Consider the following 19,857-nt stretch of genomic DNA (forward strand, 5'->3'; position numbering starts at 1 on the left):
CAAATACAAACAATAGCCGCTTTTAGGTTTCAGAAAGATAAGCAGTAGAAAATTGTGTGCATCTCCAAAACAAATATTTCTAGTGTTTTTACGGTGAAATTTGTTCTTGTGTTTGAGGCATGGATCAATACCTTGGTTTATGTCTAGCTTTTTGCCCCGTAGGAGCTTTTTCTGTTAATTTTACATGAATTTTCATGTAAAATGTTCATCCCCGTGGGAACTCTTAACCCTATAGTTTAACTTAAACAAAAATACACTATATATGTATTAATGTTTTCTAATCTCCGCACGACACATTTTAATCATCAAATTATCATACCTTTATATTTATTTCTTTTTAAAATTTTCAAAAAGTTATGAAAAAAGTAATAACATCATATTGATTTTTTATTTACCACTCATAGGAATTAGATTTCGACCTATAAGTTCAAACAATCACTTTTTATCTATGTGTTGCACGAAGAACTTTCTCTTGTGCTTAAGACATGTTCAATACCATACTTTAGCAATATTTTCAGATACTAAAGGACATGCTTAATTAGAGATATATAATGCTACATAATGTGTTCCTCTAATTTGATTACTCTCTATTTATAACTCATCTCGTTCTAGTACTAAGTAATTACTATAATAACATCTAACTAACTTAGCAGCCCCTGATTAATTTCCCCTTCTGTTACATCCTTACATGAGTTTGAAAATTTAAGTAAACACACTTCTCTTAGGTGATAAATGGAAACAATATAGAAACAACCGCAGTCCGAAGCTAATGAGAAACTCTGCCGAATTCACCTAGCAACCATCAAATCTCTGCGTGTCCATGGTAGCTCTGTGGACCCTCAGCACCAGATCAGCTCCCTTTTCCTGGAATTAATATTTAATAAAAATAAGACAAATTAAGAAAAAATCAAGAAATAAACAACCTAAATCCTAATCAAATCTAAAATTTAAAAATGTACTGATTAAAGATAGATAAAAACTATCAAAATCTAGCAAATCAAAATAAAAACTTATAAAATCATAAATTAAATAAAAATCCGAAAATTCAATAAAGACAGCATAAAAATTAATTAATAACCTCAAAATAAATTAAAAATAAAATAAAAGATCCAAGATATAATCAAGAAATAAGCAACCTAAATCCAAATCCAATCTAAAATTTAAAAAGGTACTAACTAAATATAGATAAAAACTACCAAAATCTAGCAAATCACAATAAAAACTCATAAATCCTAAATTAAATATAAATCTGAAAATTCAATAAAAATACAATAAAAACTAATTAATACTCTCAAAATAAAATAAAATACCCAAGAAAAAAATCAAGAAATAAACAACTTAAATCCTAATCAAATCTAAAATTTAAAAAGGTCAACATGTGCTTGGATAACTTGTTGGATTTTTCTTCATATTTTTGGACAACATGTGATTTTTTTTATAAATGCCTTAAATTTAAATCCAGTTACATATTCAAAAAATTAATTCAAACGGCTTTTTGTGTTTTCCAACATACAATGTTTTTTAAAAAAATATACACTAACTATTTAGAATTATTCAATTTGTATATATTTTATTAAAAACAACATTCAATACGATGCTATAACTAATAAAATAGGGTCAGGAATAACAAAGTGAAGTATGCAACTTTAGATGACACTATGTCAGAGAACTATATCACTGTTGATTAAACAACAAAACTACATGCATATGTATACAGTAACAAACACTGAAGTTGTTAAATTCTAGAGTGCATTCCAATGAGACAAATCCAAGAAAAGAAAGGTGAGCAATAACAATGATCACAATTCATATAACATATCAAAAACATAAAACACAAAACGGTTTCTATTTCTATGTTAGCTTACCTCTTCAATCAATTTATTCCTCATTCACGGTCTCTGAAATAGACAGCTTGAAGGTCATCCTTGAGTAGGATCTGTGCGAACATAGCAATTTCAAAAATTCTCACATCGAACCTGAATCAAAACACGTTTACTCTTTGTCGGTCAGGAAAAAATTAAATAAAAGTCAATCATTCAATCAAGAAGGTAGTCTCCATGGATTAAAGGTAACATAAAGCAGCAGAAATAGAATAAAATATTGTCTATGAAAAGGGAACAAAGCAAGTTGTACGAATAGAGAAGATGGGGAAGAAGAAAGTCCTAAAAATGCAGAGAAGTCAAAGACATATAAGGACTCTGTTGAATATCTGTTAAGATTTAATTTATTATTAATCTAACAAAGAGATAAAAAGAAACTAAATCTATCTAAACCTATCTATATTTAACTATTTAAGTAGATACTAATCTAAAATAGAGTAACAAATCTAAATTATATCTCAATGAGATAAGACTAATAATAATTAATCTAACAAATAACAATAAAAACAAAACAAAATCTTAAAAAAAAAATTTTATGTAGATACTAATCTAAAATAGAGAAATAAATATAGATAAAAACTACCAAAATCTAGCAAATCACAATAAAAACTCATAAAATCCTGAATTAATTAAAAATCCGAAAATTCAATAAAAATACCATAAAAATTAATTAATACTCTAAAAATACCTGAGAATGACACGTGGAATTTCTTTTATGAGAATTAACGTGAGAATGACATGTCACTAAGAATTAATCTGGTGCTGACACGTCATGCTAGAAGTTGTTCTTTTCTAATCTCAATGAGATGAGATAAGACTAATAATAAATTAATCGAACAAATAACAATAAAAACCAAACAAAATCTTAAAAAAAAATTATGTAGATACTAATCTAAAATAGAGAAACAAATATAGATAAAAACTACCAAAATCTAGCAAATCACAATAAAAACTCATAAAATCCTGAATTAATTAAAAATCTGAAAATTCAATAAAAATTAATTAATACTCTAAAAATACCTGAGAATGACAGGTGGAATTTTTTTATGAGAATTAATCTGGTGCTGACACGTCATGCTAGAAGTTGTTCTTTTCTAATATATATTGATTTTTTACCCGTGCATCGCACGAGGCTTTTCACTTTTATTTATTTTGTGTGTTTTTATTATTTTTACGTTATTTTCTAAAAGATATTTTTATATTAATATATTATTTTGTATAAGAATTTTTTAAGTTTTTTTTTTATAAATGTGTTTTATTGTTTGGTCGTGGCGCTGTGATGGATTTAGTGTGTCCGCGGTATCTTGTCTCCCATGAGACGACACACCACATTCTTTTAACTTGTCTTGTTTTACAACTCTTGTTGTTTGTGTGTTACCTTGGCAATATAGTGGGTTGTATTATCTATATGCAGGATTTTATCTGTGATTTGCTTTTACCTTGGCTGATGTTACTCCATTCAAGGGGATTGAAATACATGTTACGTCACGAGCCTCTGGCTTCGTTGGGTTTTTCATTGTGACGTGGTGCTACATCGTGTCCATCTTTGGTGACAGCAAATATCTCATATGCGCCCAACCTCTAAGGAGCTTCCTCCGGCTTGGGATCGACCTCTTCCAGATGTGATGAATGTCAATTTTGACGCTTTTGTTTCATCATTTATTTCAGCTTGTTTTGACTTTTTGTTTTGAATTAATTTTTTATTTTTTGAAAATTGTGATACAATATTTTCATGAAGTTGAAACTTGCTGTTGTTATTGTCATTCCACAACAACAACTTCTCCTCCAAAAAGTTGGTTGAAAGTGAAACTGAGCTTATTAGTAAATATTATAATATCTTTGAGTGTTCAGTCTATAATTTCAAAATAATGCTTGCGAATATTGAGTTCTTCGTCCTTTCATCTTATAGTTGTAGTTTATGCTCTTCAAATGAAAGTTTTCTCAGTTCCTTCATAACCATAGAAAAAAAACAACACTCATTTATCTTAATTAATTGTTGACATGATCGTCTCATAAACACTTTTTTATTCCGGTGTCGTGTTAGATAGAAGATGTATATACTATGTTGTTAGATCTTGTCCATCATAATATAATTCATCTATAATAAGCTTATTTTTGAGAAGTTGGTATTGAGGACCTATCAATTTGAGTCATTTGGGGGAAGCCGACTAATGACCTGTTGCTGCTTTGCAATAAAGTGATTATTTTTGCAAATGCAAAAATTTTTATTTACTCCTTAGTAAGTTTTAAATCTACAACAATATAAGTAGTAGTGTAAGAAAACTATTGCATTATAATTTTTATTTTGAATAGTGGTGTTTTTATTTTTTGATATACAAATGTTAATTATTAGTAATGTTAGTAAATTAGTCTCTCCTCAGGATTCGAACCGTGAAAACTTCACCCTTCATCTTACTCAACCCTTATGTCCCCTAGCTCTTACCACTTGAGTTAACCCTCGGGAACAATGGTGTTTTATATAATCTTTGTTTTAAATGCACTCACCTCTACGTTACTTAAGAAGTATTTGTCTTACAAAATAAAGCATCATTCTAAGAACCTTTTTTTTTAAATGACATTGTTTATTTTTTATGAGATCATTTTTATTTTTTTTAGTTTTCACTCATAAAATTATTATTGTTTTTATTTTTTCTATGATTACTAAATGTTATGAATGCATAATACGAAACCCCTGTTTTAGATATTAAATATATGTAAATACTACACATGTTATATGGAGTTATGAATGTGAAAAGTTTTTTGCCTCATGAATTTAATTCTTTATTTTTTGTGACGATTAGGCATTTTAAAGGGATAGTTTTTTCTGGTAAACGAAAGAGATATTTAAACTCAACTATTGTTATATCAACCTTAAATATTCATTCAATTACACAATCAAAATATAAATAGATTAAATTTTATTTAAATTAATTCTTTTAGTTTCAAATTATTTAAATTTTTAATTGTTAATGACAATAAGTTACATTAGCTTTATGAGTAAATGATATTTAAATCAGTTATTTCAATGTAATTGAATTTTAAATCAATAAAATATGAATTAAAATTAAATTAAATTTTTATTGGTTTTAATTTAAAACTGTAATATTGGATACTTAAATTAAAATTAAAGGAAATTTTCTTTTAAAATATAACGTTTGTATTTATTTCAATTTGAACATATACATTGGTTTGGTACATATCTCATATCTATATCTTTGTCATTTCTTCCTTAAATTTTTTTAATTTTTTTTTAATCAAGTTTCATATATTATTCTTATAATTTAAAAAAAAAATCAATATTTTCGCATATCTCAATTATATTATTTATTCCATCCTACCACTACAATAAAAAAAAAGTAAGTGTCATATATTAAGATTTAACTATGACATCAATTATTATAATTATTAATATAGAATGGAACTTGAAAAGTTTGCATTCCACTTGCAAGCTTCACTATAAATTTATTGACTGCACTTCAATTTTATAACTTATGCCCCTTTATAATCCTCTTGCAAGCTTCACCCAAATTCCATGTAAATGACATTGTTTTAAGTTCTATGACTCATATAAATTTATGATTATATTTAAAAATATTATTTATATTTATATGTCTTGGTCTGTTATTATTTTTTGCAATAGTAACATAGAACAATTTATTTATTTTATCTATTTGAAACAAAATATGTGTTTTAATATATTTTCCTTAAAATTGGAACGACATAAAGTTCACTCTATTTAGCCCATGAGTAGTTAATCAATCTAATGTAGTGGTGCGATGCACATGGTCGTTGGACTCTCGACAAAATAGATCGGAAAAAAAAAATAAACATTTTCCACTAACAATCACCAAATGTAGAAAAAAAAGCATTAACCGCTAAATTATTGCCTTAAATCAAATAAAAATATTAAACAATTTAAGTTTCTTGGTTCGAAGAGAAAAATGTATAGCAACAGATAGCAGCCCCCAAAACATATATAATCTAGTCCCTTAATGTATCAACCTCATATCATAATAAATTTTAAACTTCTTTAAGACAAAATATCCAATTCTTTTATGCAAAGAGGTTTAAAGATAAAACTAAACTTCAATTTATAAAGAACACCCTAAATAAATTTACATATGCTTCATTACTTAAGGACATTGATAAACCTTTAGTTTCAATCAACTTCTCTATAATATTCTTCAATGTGTTTAAATTTTAGAGTTAAATTTCTATTATGTTAATAAATAATATTAATATATACAACTTTTACTATTATAATTACTAATAATATAAATAAAAAGAAACAATATACCAATGAACTTGAACATTCTTCTATCAGATTTAAGCAAAATTTCTAGATTTAACATTTGTTTGGAGCAATCCAAATCGCTGCACTTGTTGCTTTAACACTTCTCTGCATTATTACACCTCCAATTTTGTTTCATTGTCTACCATACTTTTATAGTTTTCATAACAGGCTTTGCACTATGGAGACTTTATGAGCCACCAGAGTTTTCAATCTTCTTCCACAAACTTCTAAAACTTTTATGAACAATGTTGGGGTCTTCAGCCGCCGTCTATTTCATTCTTCTTTAATCCACACTTCTAAAGATGTATGTGTCTTTGTTGCAGTTGGATATCTCTCATTCTTTTTCGCTACCAATAGAACAAATCACTTGAAATACTTAACACAAAGTCTTGCCCATATTAGAACGATATATGGATGAGAGATAATGATATTAATTTTTTAAGGATAAAAAAAGTATAAGAAGAGTAAAGGAATAGATACCACATCATGTAAAGATAAAAATCTTGAATTAGAAGCTTGGTCATCCTCATCACTCGTATCGTAAATATCGTAAAAATCTTTAATCCACCTTCATAGTGTGCATTTTTCTAGGCAATTCAGTTTATCTTGTTGTTCAACTATGGAAGCAAGAGTTCCTTCATCTTGATTATTTAAACCAAATTCCAAACACAAATTCTTATTTTTGTGTTTCAAAGCCACGTTAAAAAATTATGCAAGTTGAGTCTTCACCCAATAAAATAACAATTTATAAATTCAAGCAGAAAATTTAAAGAAAGAAATACAAATTTATTAGATAACTTTCAAATCATGATTTATTTACACATGTGTCTTACTGTACTTGTTACCCTCATAACAGTCTAATCTATCATCTTCTCCACTCGCACAGTTTGAACCTGAAATGAACTAAAACCAAATATGATATTCTAAATTAGAAGCTCAAATGTTGATAGACACACTCACTTTTTAAAACTGGCAATAGACAAAGAAATGATATAATAGAAGGAAAAAGAAAAAAAAAGTACAATGAAAAGTCATTCACCTGGGAGTTTGATCAAGCTTGAAGTGTGTATGACCGAATCTACTAAAAACCAAATAAAAAGAAAAGATAAAGGTAAGAAAACTGGCAAAAAAAAGTATGGAGCAAAAAACTATTTATACATGTAGTTTAAGCTTTGAAGAAGATGAAAGGTGTAATAAAACTGAAGAATATTGAAGGTTTCTTCAAATGTTTTTAGGACCCATATGAATGAATGCATTGATTTTTACAATTAAGTTTAGTTAATACATTTGAGAATGCAGAAAGACAATGAGATTGCTATGAAATGGACGGCTGAAATTCAATCAAAGTGAAATAAAAGACATCTTTACCAAAATGTCCATAGTCAAGCTTCATAGTCTTTGAAATTATTTATTAATTGACAAATTTACCCTAAGATTGCAAAAACTCTCACTTTATATAGTTTATAAATATACTACTGAAATGACAAAACATACAAAGTTGTCTCCGGTAGTACTAGAGGTCAACTCAATTCATCTTTCACACGGTAAAGAATGATTGTTGATTGAAGAGTTTTCCTCTTTACACCAATGCAACATCCCTTTAGAAAAATCCACTCTTTCCCATAATATGTGTACACACACAACATTTTCTTGTTCTTGCCAATTAGTGTGGCAGAAATTTGTTTCAACTAATTAACAGCATTTTCAGAATAATTTCATCCTAATCAATTCTGAAACCCAAAAACTAGCTAGAGCAGCTTTTCCCCTCAAATTGATTATAATTTCATAATCAATTGTATAAGAAGAATTTCCAAAAATGCTCGAATACATTTTTACCTTAGTTTGTAATAAGTTGGGGGCATTTGAATTCACTTCATTAGTCTTAATTTAGTTTAAAACCTCATATAATTGACTAAGTACACAAGTAATTGGACTTAGCTTTTAGTATGAGAGAATTGCTTATTTGAGGAATTAATAAGTGAGTAACTAGGCTAGAACAACAAGGGATTGAATCAAGGTTCCATATGCATAGGGTAGGTTGACTAGAGAGGATTGGATGATCGATAACCCAAAGTATTTCCATCAATTGAAAATTTCAACTCTATACTTTTGCTTATTTTACAAACTCTTTCATTACAATCAACCAAATCAAAATCTGAAATTTTCTTGCTTTCAAAACTCAGAAGCTTCAAGCTTAAACCATAATTCTCACTCAAAGTCCCTGTGGATTCGATATTAAAACCCGGAGATATCTGTACACTTGCAGATTGTCCAACAGAAGTTCACCACAAGATTTGTTCCAAGAGCCCTCTTGAGAAAGCTAAAGAATGATATTATGACATTTGCTCAATCCGCTGATGAGAATCTTTATGAGGCTTTGGAGCGATTCAAGAAGCTCTTGAGGAAGTGTCCACAACACAACCTCACCCAAGCTGAGCAAGTGGTAAAGTTTTATGATGGTCTCCAATAATCTTCGAGGTTTGGTTTGGATGCGGCTTCAAATGGAGAGTTCGATGCCCTTCTTCCACAAGCTGGGTATGAATTGATTGAAAAGTTATGTTTTTTCCCCTTTCACTTGTCCCAGCACCCTGAGCTTTATGGTTCTGATGGATGTTAGGTTTAATCTTATTGGCATATAGGATTAGTATTTAAAGAAATGACTGAAGAAGTAGAGGATGTGCCTTATGCAGACAACAAAATCTCTTCTTTGAAACTAATTAACAATGGTTCAACTAAAAAATTGTGGTGACTCATCTAACTTGCAAGTTGCAATATAGCTAAAAGTTGCAGTATAGCTAATGGATGTCAGGTTTACTGTTTACATTGGAACTTCATAGTTTTTCTATTTATTGTGATGGTTTTCTTTCGTAATTCAAATTGTAAGCATGCTTTTAAGTATCTCTTTATTTTGGAGAAAAAGGATAGTGCAATTCGATGTTTCCTATTATGGTGGCTTTCACCATTATTCACATTAGAATATGACTCTTTCAACTTGTTTACTGCCTCATTGCAGAGAAATAGTAATTTTAATCCATAAGCCAACTAGACTTGTATACTATATTTACAGGAAGAAGCATCATGATAACTATTATTTGCTGACTTAACTATTATATGTTTTCCACGTTCTCTTCTTTTTTGGTGACACAGTTGCGAAAATGCCGAGATGATTGCTTACTGGTAGGTAACACTTATATTGCTCTTAAAAGAAGTATGGTGTGAGTTCAATTCACAGCTGACTTGGAGAAGAGACTAGAAATCTGAGAGCCGGAGCAGACAAAAAAGAGAAGAAATTAAACCTTCAATGCTCAGAACATCTATGTAGATCATGACTGCTTGAATTCTTTTCTCTCTGCATCATGTCTCTTCTCCTACCTTAGCTTCTAAACATTGTTTAGGTAATATCACTGTCTTTCCCTTGTATCATTCCTGAACTTATCTACTTATTTAAAACAGAAATTTTCATAAGCTTCCTATTGTGCCAGTTATATAGACTAAATTATCAGGCCTATATTGTCGCTGGCATAAAAGTATCAGTGGATTTCTTACTTCTGCTCTGCTGCTGATTAGGAGCACATCATACTGTATCTGCAAATTCTATTTCCAAGGGAAGGACTTTTAGACTCTGATGGCAAAGCAGAGGAGTTTGGCCTTGTTGCTAATTTTTTTCATGTTCTGTTTTTCAAATGCTTTATATATATATACTGACTGAAAGCGTATTGATATTTTATTTGTGTTTCATTTTATTGTCTTATCTCTAACTATAAGGCGGATTAATTGAAGAAGCTGTCATGAAGAGAACTACACAAAAGACTCAACATTGCGCCCACAATAGAGGTCAACTCAATTCATCTTTCACACTGTAAAGAACGATTGTTGATTGAAGAGTTTTCCTCTTTACACCAATGCAACATCCCTTTACAAAAATCCACTCGTTCACATAATATGTGTACACACACAACATTTTCTTGTTCTTGCCAATTGGTGTAGCAGAAATTTGTTTCAACTTTCAACTAAGTAACAGCATCTTCGAAACAATTTCATCATAATCAATTCTGAAATCCAAAAACTAGCCCAAATAGCTCCCCCCAAATTGATTATGATTTCAGAATCAATTTTATAACAAGAATTTCAAAAGATGCTCTAATACATTTGTATTTCCACCTTAGTTTGTAATAAGTTGGGGGCACTTGAATTCACTTCATCACCACCACCACCATTTCCACCACCACCAACCATGTCAATCTCTTCAGCTTGATAAGTAGAGTGAACACCATAAAGCACATAGAAGATGATAATGCAGCCTGCCCATATAGCAAACCGTTGGACAGATATGATTTTGAGGGTAGTCATGAGAAAAACATTGAGAAAGATGGACATGGAAGCTGGCCATGGCATGAATGGCACACACCAATGATGAGCATCATCTTGGGTACTACTGAGGTTGTTGTTACTACTAGGCGGCACCGACACAATGTGTTGGAAGAAGGCTGTGATGGAGATCATGAAAGCGCCGAAGAGTAGCAGAGTCCACCATTGCTGTTTGAATTTCCAAGCACTGGAGAAGCAGAATGCAGTGAGGGAGAGAAGGAAGAGGAACAAGAGGGTGTGCAGTGGAGGGGTGTGGTTGGTGATTGCATATCTTCGGTAGATAAGAGCATTGGCTACCATGTAGAACACCATGAGCGTTCCAATGCTGATCAACTCAATTATGATGTCAAGCTCTGTGAAGAGGGCAATGGCTGCTGTGCAAAATCCTACATGTATTGAAGAAAAAAACAGAAGATTTATGGTTTTCTTCATTTCCTTTTCTATTTTTCTTTAGCTATTGATCTTGTTTTATTTTATGCATTAGCAAAAAGATATCAAATCAAACCAGAAAATTAAAGTAAAATGATTAGTGCACACCGATTTTTAGGGCGATAAATGACGAAACTTTTTTACTCTATAATTTGTGGTGGTTAGAAACTGCCACAAATTGCAGATGTCATTAGTGTCACTTAAAAAATGGTGTACATGAATCAGCGCTAAACCAGAAAATATAAAATCTCATTGACTTCTTGTTTCATAAAATCTCTTTTACTTCTTTTTTTTTCAATGTTACCAACATTTTCAAATGTGATGTGAAGTTATTGGGGTTTTTGTTTTCCATGTACAAGACCGATTTCAACAATAGAGTATTATATGGTCCAATAAGTTTATGCGAAACTTCAATCTCACCTACGTCTAAAGAGAAAAAAAAATCACAAATATGATATATGATGTGATAAGAAAATAAAAGAGAGAAATGAAAAAAACTTGAGCGGAAATAAGACAGAAAAGCAAAAAAGAGGTATTGTAGGTGTGAAATGAGAGATTAAATTCACACCTAATATCACTAACACGAAGATATGGACATGACATGAGAAAGAGAAATAAAAAAATATGATAGGGTGATGAAATAAGGAAAGAAGAAAGATAGAAAGAGAAAGTTTGTGAGAAAAGTGATTGTAAAATTCAGTTCCTAAATAACAGCTTCAAATATAGTCAAACCAAATTACTACACAGTGTTTTGCTTTAGAATACGTGCTGATGTTTTTGGAGTAATGATATATACACACTTAATTTTTTAAACACTTCATTTTCACTTCTTTTTATTTCTATCTCTCTCATCTTATCATTTATCACATCTCATATTTTCTCTCTCTTACTTTTTTTCTTCCTATCTCTCTCACCATTCCACCTCTCCACCTCAAAAGAGAGGTGTGGATGAAACATTATCCGATGTTTTTGTCATACTCATTCAACTTTAATAGATTATAGTAGTACACCATTTTCCTATTCCTTTCACACCAATGCCATCCCACTTTTCTTCTCATCTCAGTTTTTTTCTCATCATATCATTCTGCATATTTTTCAATTCTCTCTTTTATTTTTTATCTCTGTAGGTAAAGGTGAAAATGAGTGGTGAATAAAACATTAGTGATACTAATTTGATGCATTATAGTCAGAAAGAAAATTCATAGATGGAGGAGGTGTAAGTACAATCAAAGAAAACTACTTTAATTATATGAAAAGTGCAAAAAGGAATGTCAAGATCAAGAGGAAAAAGACAAAACATTCATTTGACCTAACCTGACATATATAATGGCTTGAGCTTAGTTTCTTTGGTTAATTCAGACAAAAATAATTTGCTTACCCAAAAACATTGTGGCATTCAATGGAGTGCCTGTTGAAGGATGTACTTTGGCCAACCAAGATGGCACCAGCCTTGCCCTTCCTATAACACAAAGGTATCTGGCTTGGCCTAGCATTGCAACCAACAGAGAAGCCACTATACCCAAACTTGCACCTCCTCCAACAAGGTTACTTGCCCAACTCCAACCAATTTTGAGGAATGCTATTGAATATGATGCTTTCTCTGATATCTATTAAATCATATATAGCAATAGCAACTTTGTCACTACAAAACAACAAATATATTATTGTACATGATGTACAAAGTTAAGGTCCAATTCAAAACAGCAAAAACACATGGAACTAAGTGCGTGTTTGGAAATCATTCTGCAAATGATTCTAAGATTAAAATCAATTTTAGAAAAAAGCTTCTGTTAGTAGCTTTTGGACGCCAAAATTGAATTTAAGGAAAAATAAGCGGATGGAAATATGTTATTGATTGTTTTATATACTACTGACCTTGTTGTAAGGAACCATCATGCACAAAGACAGGGCCATTAGGCAATAAAAGAAAGTGGTTATGAGAACTGAACCCACAATTCCAATGGGTAGGCTCTTAAAAGGATCTCTGACCTCCTCAGCCATGGTTGAAGCTGAATCATACCCTATGTAACTGAAGTAGACTATTGCTGCTCCATCTAGAATACCTCTAGCACCAAAAGGAGCTAGTCCTTTGGGACTAACTAAGTTTTTGGTACTTCCATTGCAAAATCCAGCAACTATGATGAATCCAAAGAAAATCACATGGAAGACTGTCATAATGAGGTTCAATATTGAGCTTTCCTTTGTACTGCAATCAATCAAAAACTAACAACAATATTAACATTTTTTCTTTTGAAAGGATGGAGTTTTCAAGAACTGCAATCATACAAAATATCAGAAGGATAAAATAAGTTAACAAAACAAAACAATCATTTTCAAAATCCACTAAAACCTAGTTATATATATACAAGTGTAACTAATGATTCAGCATTCCATGGTATTTTAAAAATAGATAAACAAGAAGCACCAAAATATATACAGAAGTAGTTAGACTTAGATAGTTGTTTGTCACAAAACAGGATAAAATATTAAAATGTTCATCAAGTAAAAGACGGATGGCTAAGTGTATGTTTGGAAATCTTTTTACAATTGGTTCCAAAGTCAAAATTAATTTTGGGGAGAAATTCTGTGAGTAGTTTTTGGGTGCTAAAACTGATTCTTGAGGAAATAGAAGTTAATCCAAATAAGATATAAGCTAATAAGTAGATGTACATCATAGCAAAAGTAAACAGAAGGAGGAAAAAAGAGAGAAATGGAGGTAAAATAAATCCAACCTGTGACACAAGCACAGAGTGAGAATAAGAATAAGAGCAACAGCAGGAAAATCCAACATGTTATAATCCTTTGGCAACACAGGGACTTCCACTCTCCATACATTTGGATTATTTTGTCCAAATGTAAAGCTCAAATATTCTGTAAAGCTTCTTGCTACAGCAGCATTTGAGAAGACATACTCCATCAGTATATTTGCCCCAGCAAAATATCCCAAGAATTCTCCTACAACATAAATAACAAAGTTTTATACAAAAACAATGAAATTTAGCTCATGTGTGGATCATTGTTTTTTCTCATAATCAATACTGGCACTCAGAAGCTATTCCTCCCCAGAATTGATTCTGTCTTTAGAATCAATTGTAGATGAATTTCAGACATGCACAAAATAAGTAAAACCAATGAAAAAACCCCATATAATGGGAAGAAAAAGTTTTTGTACCAAAAGTCAATCTTATATAACTGAAAGCTCCTCCAGCAACTGGTACTTGAACAGCAAATTCAGTGTAACACAAAGAGGACAGAAGTGCTGATATTCCTGCTATGATGTAGGATATGAAGACTGATGGACCAGAGTGATGAAGGGCAACAGGACCGGTTGTGACAAACACTCCAACACCAAGCATTCCTCCAACTCCAAGAGCTACAAGATCATACCACTTGAGCTTCCTCTTCATGTCAGCCCCAGACCTCTGCCTCACTTGGTTGAATTCCTGGTCTGGGGTCCAAGTTGCTAGCATTCTTCTTCTAAGTCTGTGAGGAGTTTGGTAGAGGGAATGGAAATAACTTGAAAACATTGTCATGATGCTGGAATCAGTGTTGGTTCTAGAGCTATTGTCCGTGAGCACTGAGTTTCTTTTCTTGGCTTCAATAAGGAGTGAATTGAAGGTTTTAAATAGAAAGTTTGGAGAGGCAGTATTGCTTGATTCCTTTCTTAACAGTTAATAAGAGTGCCTAGCCAATGTGCCTAGCCTTTTTTTTTAAACACAGATATCCTTCACTTAGGTCATGTCCGAGCCGGGTAGGACCACTATGAGTATTAAAACTCTCTCTATAAAGTATTTAATGCAATTGCATCTACTGGGACTCGTACTCGAGAGGCTGAGACATTTAGTTAAGTTAGAACAATCCATCGCCACTTAATTTACGCGCTTGGTGGTAATGTCTATAGCCTTTTTGAAAGTACCTACTTTCTCCTAATATAAGGTGTTTATGAAAATCAACTTTCAAGCCTCCTTCTCCTTTTAGGATCGATCACTCACAGCCACTGCCTGGAGGGACAAAGGCCTGGAGTGTATTTTCTGGATGAAAGCATCCAAAAAAAAGTAAGAAGAGTAATTAGAAGGGGTAATGGTTGGGAAAAGCTCAATAATTATTTTAAAGAACATTTAACTTTGTGAGAGGAATATCACAATATTGAAGATGAACTTTGACTAATTCTTTTGAATTTTCCCTGCAGATTAAACACTGAAAAGACGTGACAAGCATCCACAAAAGCACCGAAAGATTTCTGCACTAATACTTAAATATAGTTGGACTGGATTCTACAAAATATTCACATTGTGCAGTGGCCACTAATAGAGTTGTAAATTGGTACTTGTATGCTATTAATTAGAATAGGAAAACAAGTTATAGTCTTTTACTTAGACGGAACTATTCTTATAAATAGTTTAGCAAGCTTGAGAGTATTTTTAAATTCCCTCAGGATCAATCCTATAAATGACACTCCAGTTTATAAAACCTTATCTGTTAGTTAAGGATCATATGTTTTTCCAACTTTTTCTTTGGAGTTGTTAGGTTGATTGTAATGGTGGAAAAGTCTCAGGTTAACTAGTACGGTAAAAGAAGAGGCATCACTAAAACATTTTGAAAAACACCCACATTGCCTACTGTGGTAAAGGAAGAGAAAGTACTATCAAGTATATACTGACCTAAGTTTCTTGTTTATATCTCTGTCATCCTTTATCAATCATATTAGACAAGGTACAACTTTTGCGAAATTTTTTCTTTACATTCCTCTTCTTTTACCTTACTCGATAATATGAGACTTGTTCCATCATTACAATTAACTCAAACAATTTCTACCTGAATTCCAACTGTTGCATGTTTATATAAAGGACTTGTGCCAATACTCAATATTAGGCAATATAATGTTGGATTTATCCAAAATATTTCCTCCCCTCTATTTACCATATCAAAAAATGTTAGATTTTTCCAAAATATTTCCTTGACCTTGTCTTTCTTTACCGTGCTAGAAAATGTAAAACTTGTTCCATAATTTCCATCAACCCCAAAATGAGAAAACAATGGAAGAGAGTCATACGAACCCTTCCTTAATTCAGTGATCTACATTCAAATTCAAAAAGCTCATCTTTCTCAGCTTGCTACAGTGAATCTTATGCTGATAACAATTTTATAAATTGAGTTTAGTTACCGGTAGTTGTAGACAATTCACAATTATATCTGTGTGATGCATGGGTACGACCGTTTTGGCCGCGTACCCGTACCGGGTACGTACCCGGTACACATACGCTATGGGTACGCATACGGTACGTACCCGTTACAAAAAAAAGGGTTACGGGCCAAAACGACATCGTTTTGGCCTTTTTTTTTCCTGGCTCAAAACGACATTGTTTTGGCCTTTAAAAAAAAAAGAGAATCAGAACCCTAAATTGCGTGAAAAGAAGGAAACCCAGCAAAAGAACTCAAAAAACACGAGAGAAGGAAACCCAGCAGCCACCGTCGTGCACTCCTGCGCCGTCCTCTCCTCCGCCGTGCTCTCCTCCGCCGCTCCTCTAGGTCTCACCGCCGGCCACCACCGCAGGTACCCGCGCTCCTCCACATCATTTTTATGTTGTTTTTTTCCTTTCATTTGTTCTTGCTTTGCTTTGTTGAATTTGGTTGAATGGTTGATGCCCTGATCAATTTTGATTCTGTGTATTGCATAGTGGTTGAAGCTTGTCAATTTTTTGGTGGGTCTTACATACAAGAATTTTTCTGTTTAGAAAGTTCCATTTTGTGCAAGTTTTTAAGGCTTGATTGGATGCTAGCATGTTGGCATTGTTTCCATGTGCTTAAGAATCATGGCTATGGCTTGAGTTTGTCTTGTATTCTTCATTTTTCCCGTTTTCTATATTTTGTATGCATTTTGGCCATAATTTGGCAGTAAGTTGTGTTACTGTTAACATATGAAATCAAATGACATCTTATTTTTCACATTAATTGGATTCCCTTGTTCTTTGTTAGGTTGATAATTTGATAAATGTCTTCTCAAAGTTCAAACGGCAATGCTTCAACTGCGTCTAGTAAATTTTCCCGTGGAGTTGTTCCGAGTAAAAATCCCCTTTGGGGTTATGTCACTGTAAAATCAAATAAGGCTGGTGGACGTGGGAATACATCTTGGACTTGCCACTACTGTGATACTACATTTAATGGTTCCTATTCTAGAGTGAGGGGTCACTTAATTAGGGTACCACAGCAAGGGGTTAGCTTTTGTAAGAAAGTCTCAGATGATTGCTTTGAAGAGATGAAACAAATTGAAAGGGAGGCAGTTGAGAAAGCAAAACTTGTTCAAGTTCTTTTACCGACGGGAACTACAAGTTTGAGACCACCCTTGGATGATGGGAGCAAGAAACGGAAAGGAGGAGCATTAGAAAAGGCATGGAACAATAAGGCTAGAGATCAATTGACTAGTGAAATTGCTAGATTCTTCTACTCAGCTGGTTTGCCCTTCAATGTTGCTAGAAATCCATATTTTGTGAAAATGCTCAACTTTGCTGCAAACAATACTATATTGGGCTTTGTTCCACCTGGATAAAATTCTATTAGGACTACATTGTTGCAAAAAGAGAAGGCCAACATAATGAAACTACTTCAGCCTATCAAAGATACTTGGCCAGAGAAAGGGGTTCTTGAAGTTTGTTGATGGATCTGGTGAATTTAAGGACAAACATTATATTGCACGGAAGATTTTGGAGACCATTTGTGATGTTGGGCCACTAGATGTGGTCCAAGTAATTACTGATAATGCGCCGGTGTGTAAGGCTGCCGGTTCTATTATTGAAAGTGAGTATCCGCATATCTTTTGGACTCCATGTGTTGTTCACACATTGAACCTTGCACTCAAAAGTATTTGAGCTCCAAAAAATACTGATGCTAATCAAGTTGCCCACAAAGAGTGTAGCTGGATATTTGAAATTGCTGATGCTGCTCGTTTAATTAAGAACTTCATCATGAATCATTCTAAGCAGCTATTTATGTTTATTAAATTTGTGCGCTTGAAGTTGCTTGCAGTTGTTGATACTAGGTTTGCTTCAACCCTCATCATGCTTAAAAGGTTGAGAGATGTTAAGCATGGTTTGCAAGCTATGGTTATTGATGAACAATGGTCTAGCTACCAAGAGGATGATCCTGTAAGGGCTACATTTGTGAAAGAAACAATTCTAAAGGATAGTTGGTGGAAGGAGGTTGATTATATTCTAAGCTTTACTAATCCCATATATGACATGCTTCGTGCTTGTGATACCGATGAATCAACACTTCATTTGATTTATGAGAAATGGGATTGCATGATTGAGCAAGTGAAGGTTGCAATATTTCAGCATGAGGGAAAGGGGCTAGATGAGTATTTGAGTTTTTATGAAGTGGTGCATGGCATCCTAGTTGATAGATGGACTAAAACTAGCACACCACTTCATTGCTTAGCTCATTCACTTAATCCAAGGTAAATTTAACTCAATTTTTACTTACATTTTGCATTCTACTCTTTCTTTGATGAACCAACTAACTTTGACTTGTTCATTATACTTTCTATAATAGGTATTATTGTAGGCCATTGCGGAAGTTCCAAATAGGGTACCACCACATAAAGACAATGAGATATGCATTGGAAGAATGCAATGCCTAAGAAGATACTTCCAAGATGCAAGGGAAAGAAATGAGGCATTTCAAGAGTTTTTCAACTTCTCAACTAGGGCTGAAGGTCTTGACCGATTTTATTGCTTACAAGATAGATGGGATCTCATGCCAAAGGTTTGGTGGGTCACATATGGTGCTGCACTCCCTAAGCTTCAAACCATTGCCTTGAAACTTTTTTCTCAACCATCATCATCTTCTTCTGCTGAGAGAAATTGGAGTACTTAATCCTTCATCCATTCATTGAAAAGGAATAAACTCCATTTTACAAGAGCTCAAGATCTAGTTTTCATACATACAAATCTTCGTCTTCTCTCAAGAAAAAGCCAAAGTTATAAGGAAGGTGAGACAAAAATGTGGGACATTGGTGGAGATGAATGGGATCTTGAAGGCTCTTGTATTCTTGAAGGTGCTTCCCTTTCCCTTGATGAGCCAGAGTTGGAGGTTGTTCTTTTCACTGAAAATGAGAATGACACCGATGGAGTTTGAGAAGTTTAAATTTGTAATTTTGGTGGTTGAAGTCGCTTCTCTTTGGTGAACATTTAGCTTTTATGTTGTTGTGGTGTTTGAACAATTATTTGGTTTTATGTTGTTGTGGTGTGGTGTTGAACAATTATTTGGTTTTATGTTGTTGTGGTGTTGAACAATTATTTGGTTTTATGTTGTTTTGTTGAACAATTTAATATTTTGTCTTGGATGTTATTTTAATTAGTTATATTTATCTTCTTCTTTTTTGCATTATTTATTTATATTTAAATATTATGTATAAAAAAATATACATATATCTAACGTACCTGTACCTCTATTTTTTCAAAAATCGCGTACCGCGTACCCAATACCGGACCCGTACCTGGTACCATACCCGTACCCGTGCAACACAGACCATTCCTGTTTTTTCAAGTATGTCAAACTCCTGTGCTTATTGGAATCTGTAAGAGACATATGTCCCCTAATTTGACTTTATATGTGTACTTGTTATTCGCTTTAAAATTCTTGGACCTAATGGCAGCTTAGCCTTTATGTGTTAAAGACTTAAGAATACAGTTTGACTTCAATCAAATTTAGGAGTACGGAAAGAACAAATCAATATCAATATCAATCAATATCAATATAATATATATTAAAAAAAAACAACTTCTAGCATGACGCGTCAGCACCAGATTAATTCTTAGTGACGTGTTATTCTCACGTTAATTCTCATAAAAAAAATTCCACGTGTCATTCTCAGGTATTTTTAGAGTA

At 32.5% G+C, this 19,857-nt stretch overlaps 2 protein-coding genes and 1 non-coding gene across 3 annotated transcripts; 1 reads left to right on the top strand and 2 right to left on the bottom strand.

Annotated features, from left to right (window-relative positions):
- Positions 1-8,491: 8,491 nt before the first annotated feature.
- LOC130716373 (small nucleolar RNA R71) lies at positions 8,492-8,598 on the bottom strand. Its single transcript, XR_009011990.1, has one exon. It is a non-coding gene; the product is annotated as a small nucleolar RNA R71 (small nucleolar RNA).
- Positions 8,599-9,998: 1,400 nt separating this feature from the next.
- On the bottom strand, positions 9,999-14,653 carry LOC130714953 (cationic amino acid transporter 6, chloroplastic-like). Its single transcript, XM_057564938.1, has 5 exons — positions 14,144-14,653; positions 13,704-13,926; positions 12,847-13,177; positions 12,350-12,578; positions 9,999-10,928 (listed from the first exon to the last, which is right to left on the bottom strand). Exons 1-5 carry the CDS (start codon positions 14,502-14,504, stop codon positions 10,315-10,317), a joined length of 1,758 nt encoding a protein of 585 aa, XP_057420921.1. The 5' UTR covers positions 14,505-14,653; the 3' UTR covers positions 9,999-10,314.
- A 2,310-nt stretch (positions 14,654-16,963) lies between these two features.
- On the top strand, positions 16,964-18,843 carry LOC130712794 (uncharacterized). The gene is made up of 4 exons (XM_057562608.1): positions 16,964-17,503; positions 17,601-17,766; positions 17,995-18,347; positions 18,532-18,843. Exons 1-4 carry the CDS (start codon positions 16,964-16,966, stop codon positions 18,841-18,843), a joined length of 1,371 nt encoding a protein of 456 aa, XP_057418591.1.
- Positions 18,844-19,857: the final 1,014 nt, after the last annotated feature.

This window comes from Lotus japonicus, chromosome 4 (genome assembly GCF_012489685.1).
Source record: "Lotus japonicus ecotype B-129 chromosome 4, LjGifu_v1.2".
NCBI classification, from domain to species: Eukaryota; Viridiplantae; Streptophyta; class Magnoliopsida; order Fabales; family Fabaceae; genus Lotus; species Lotus japonicus.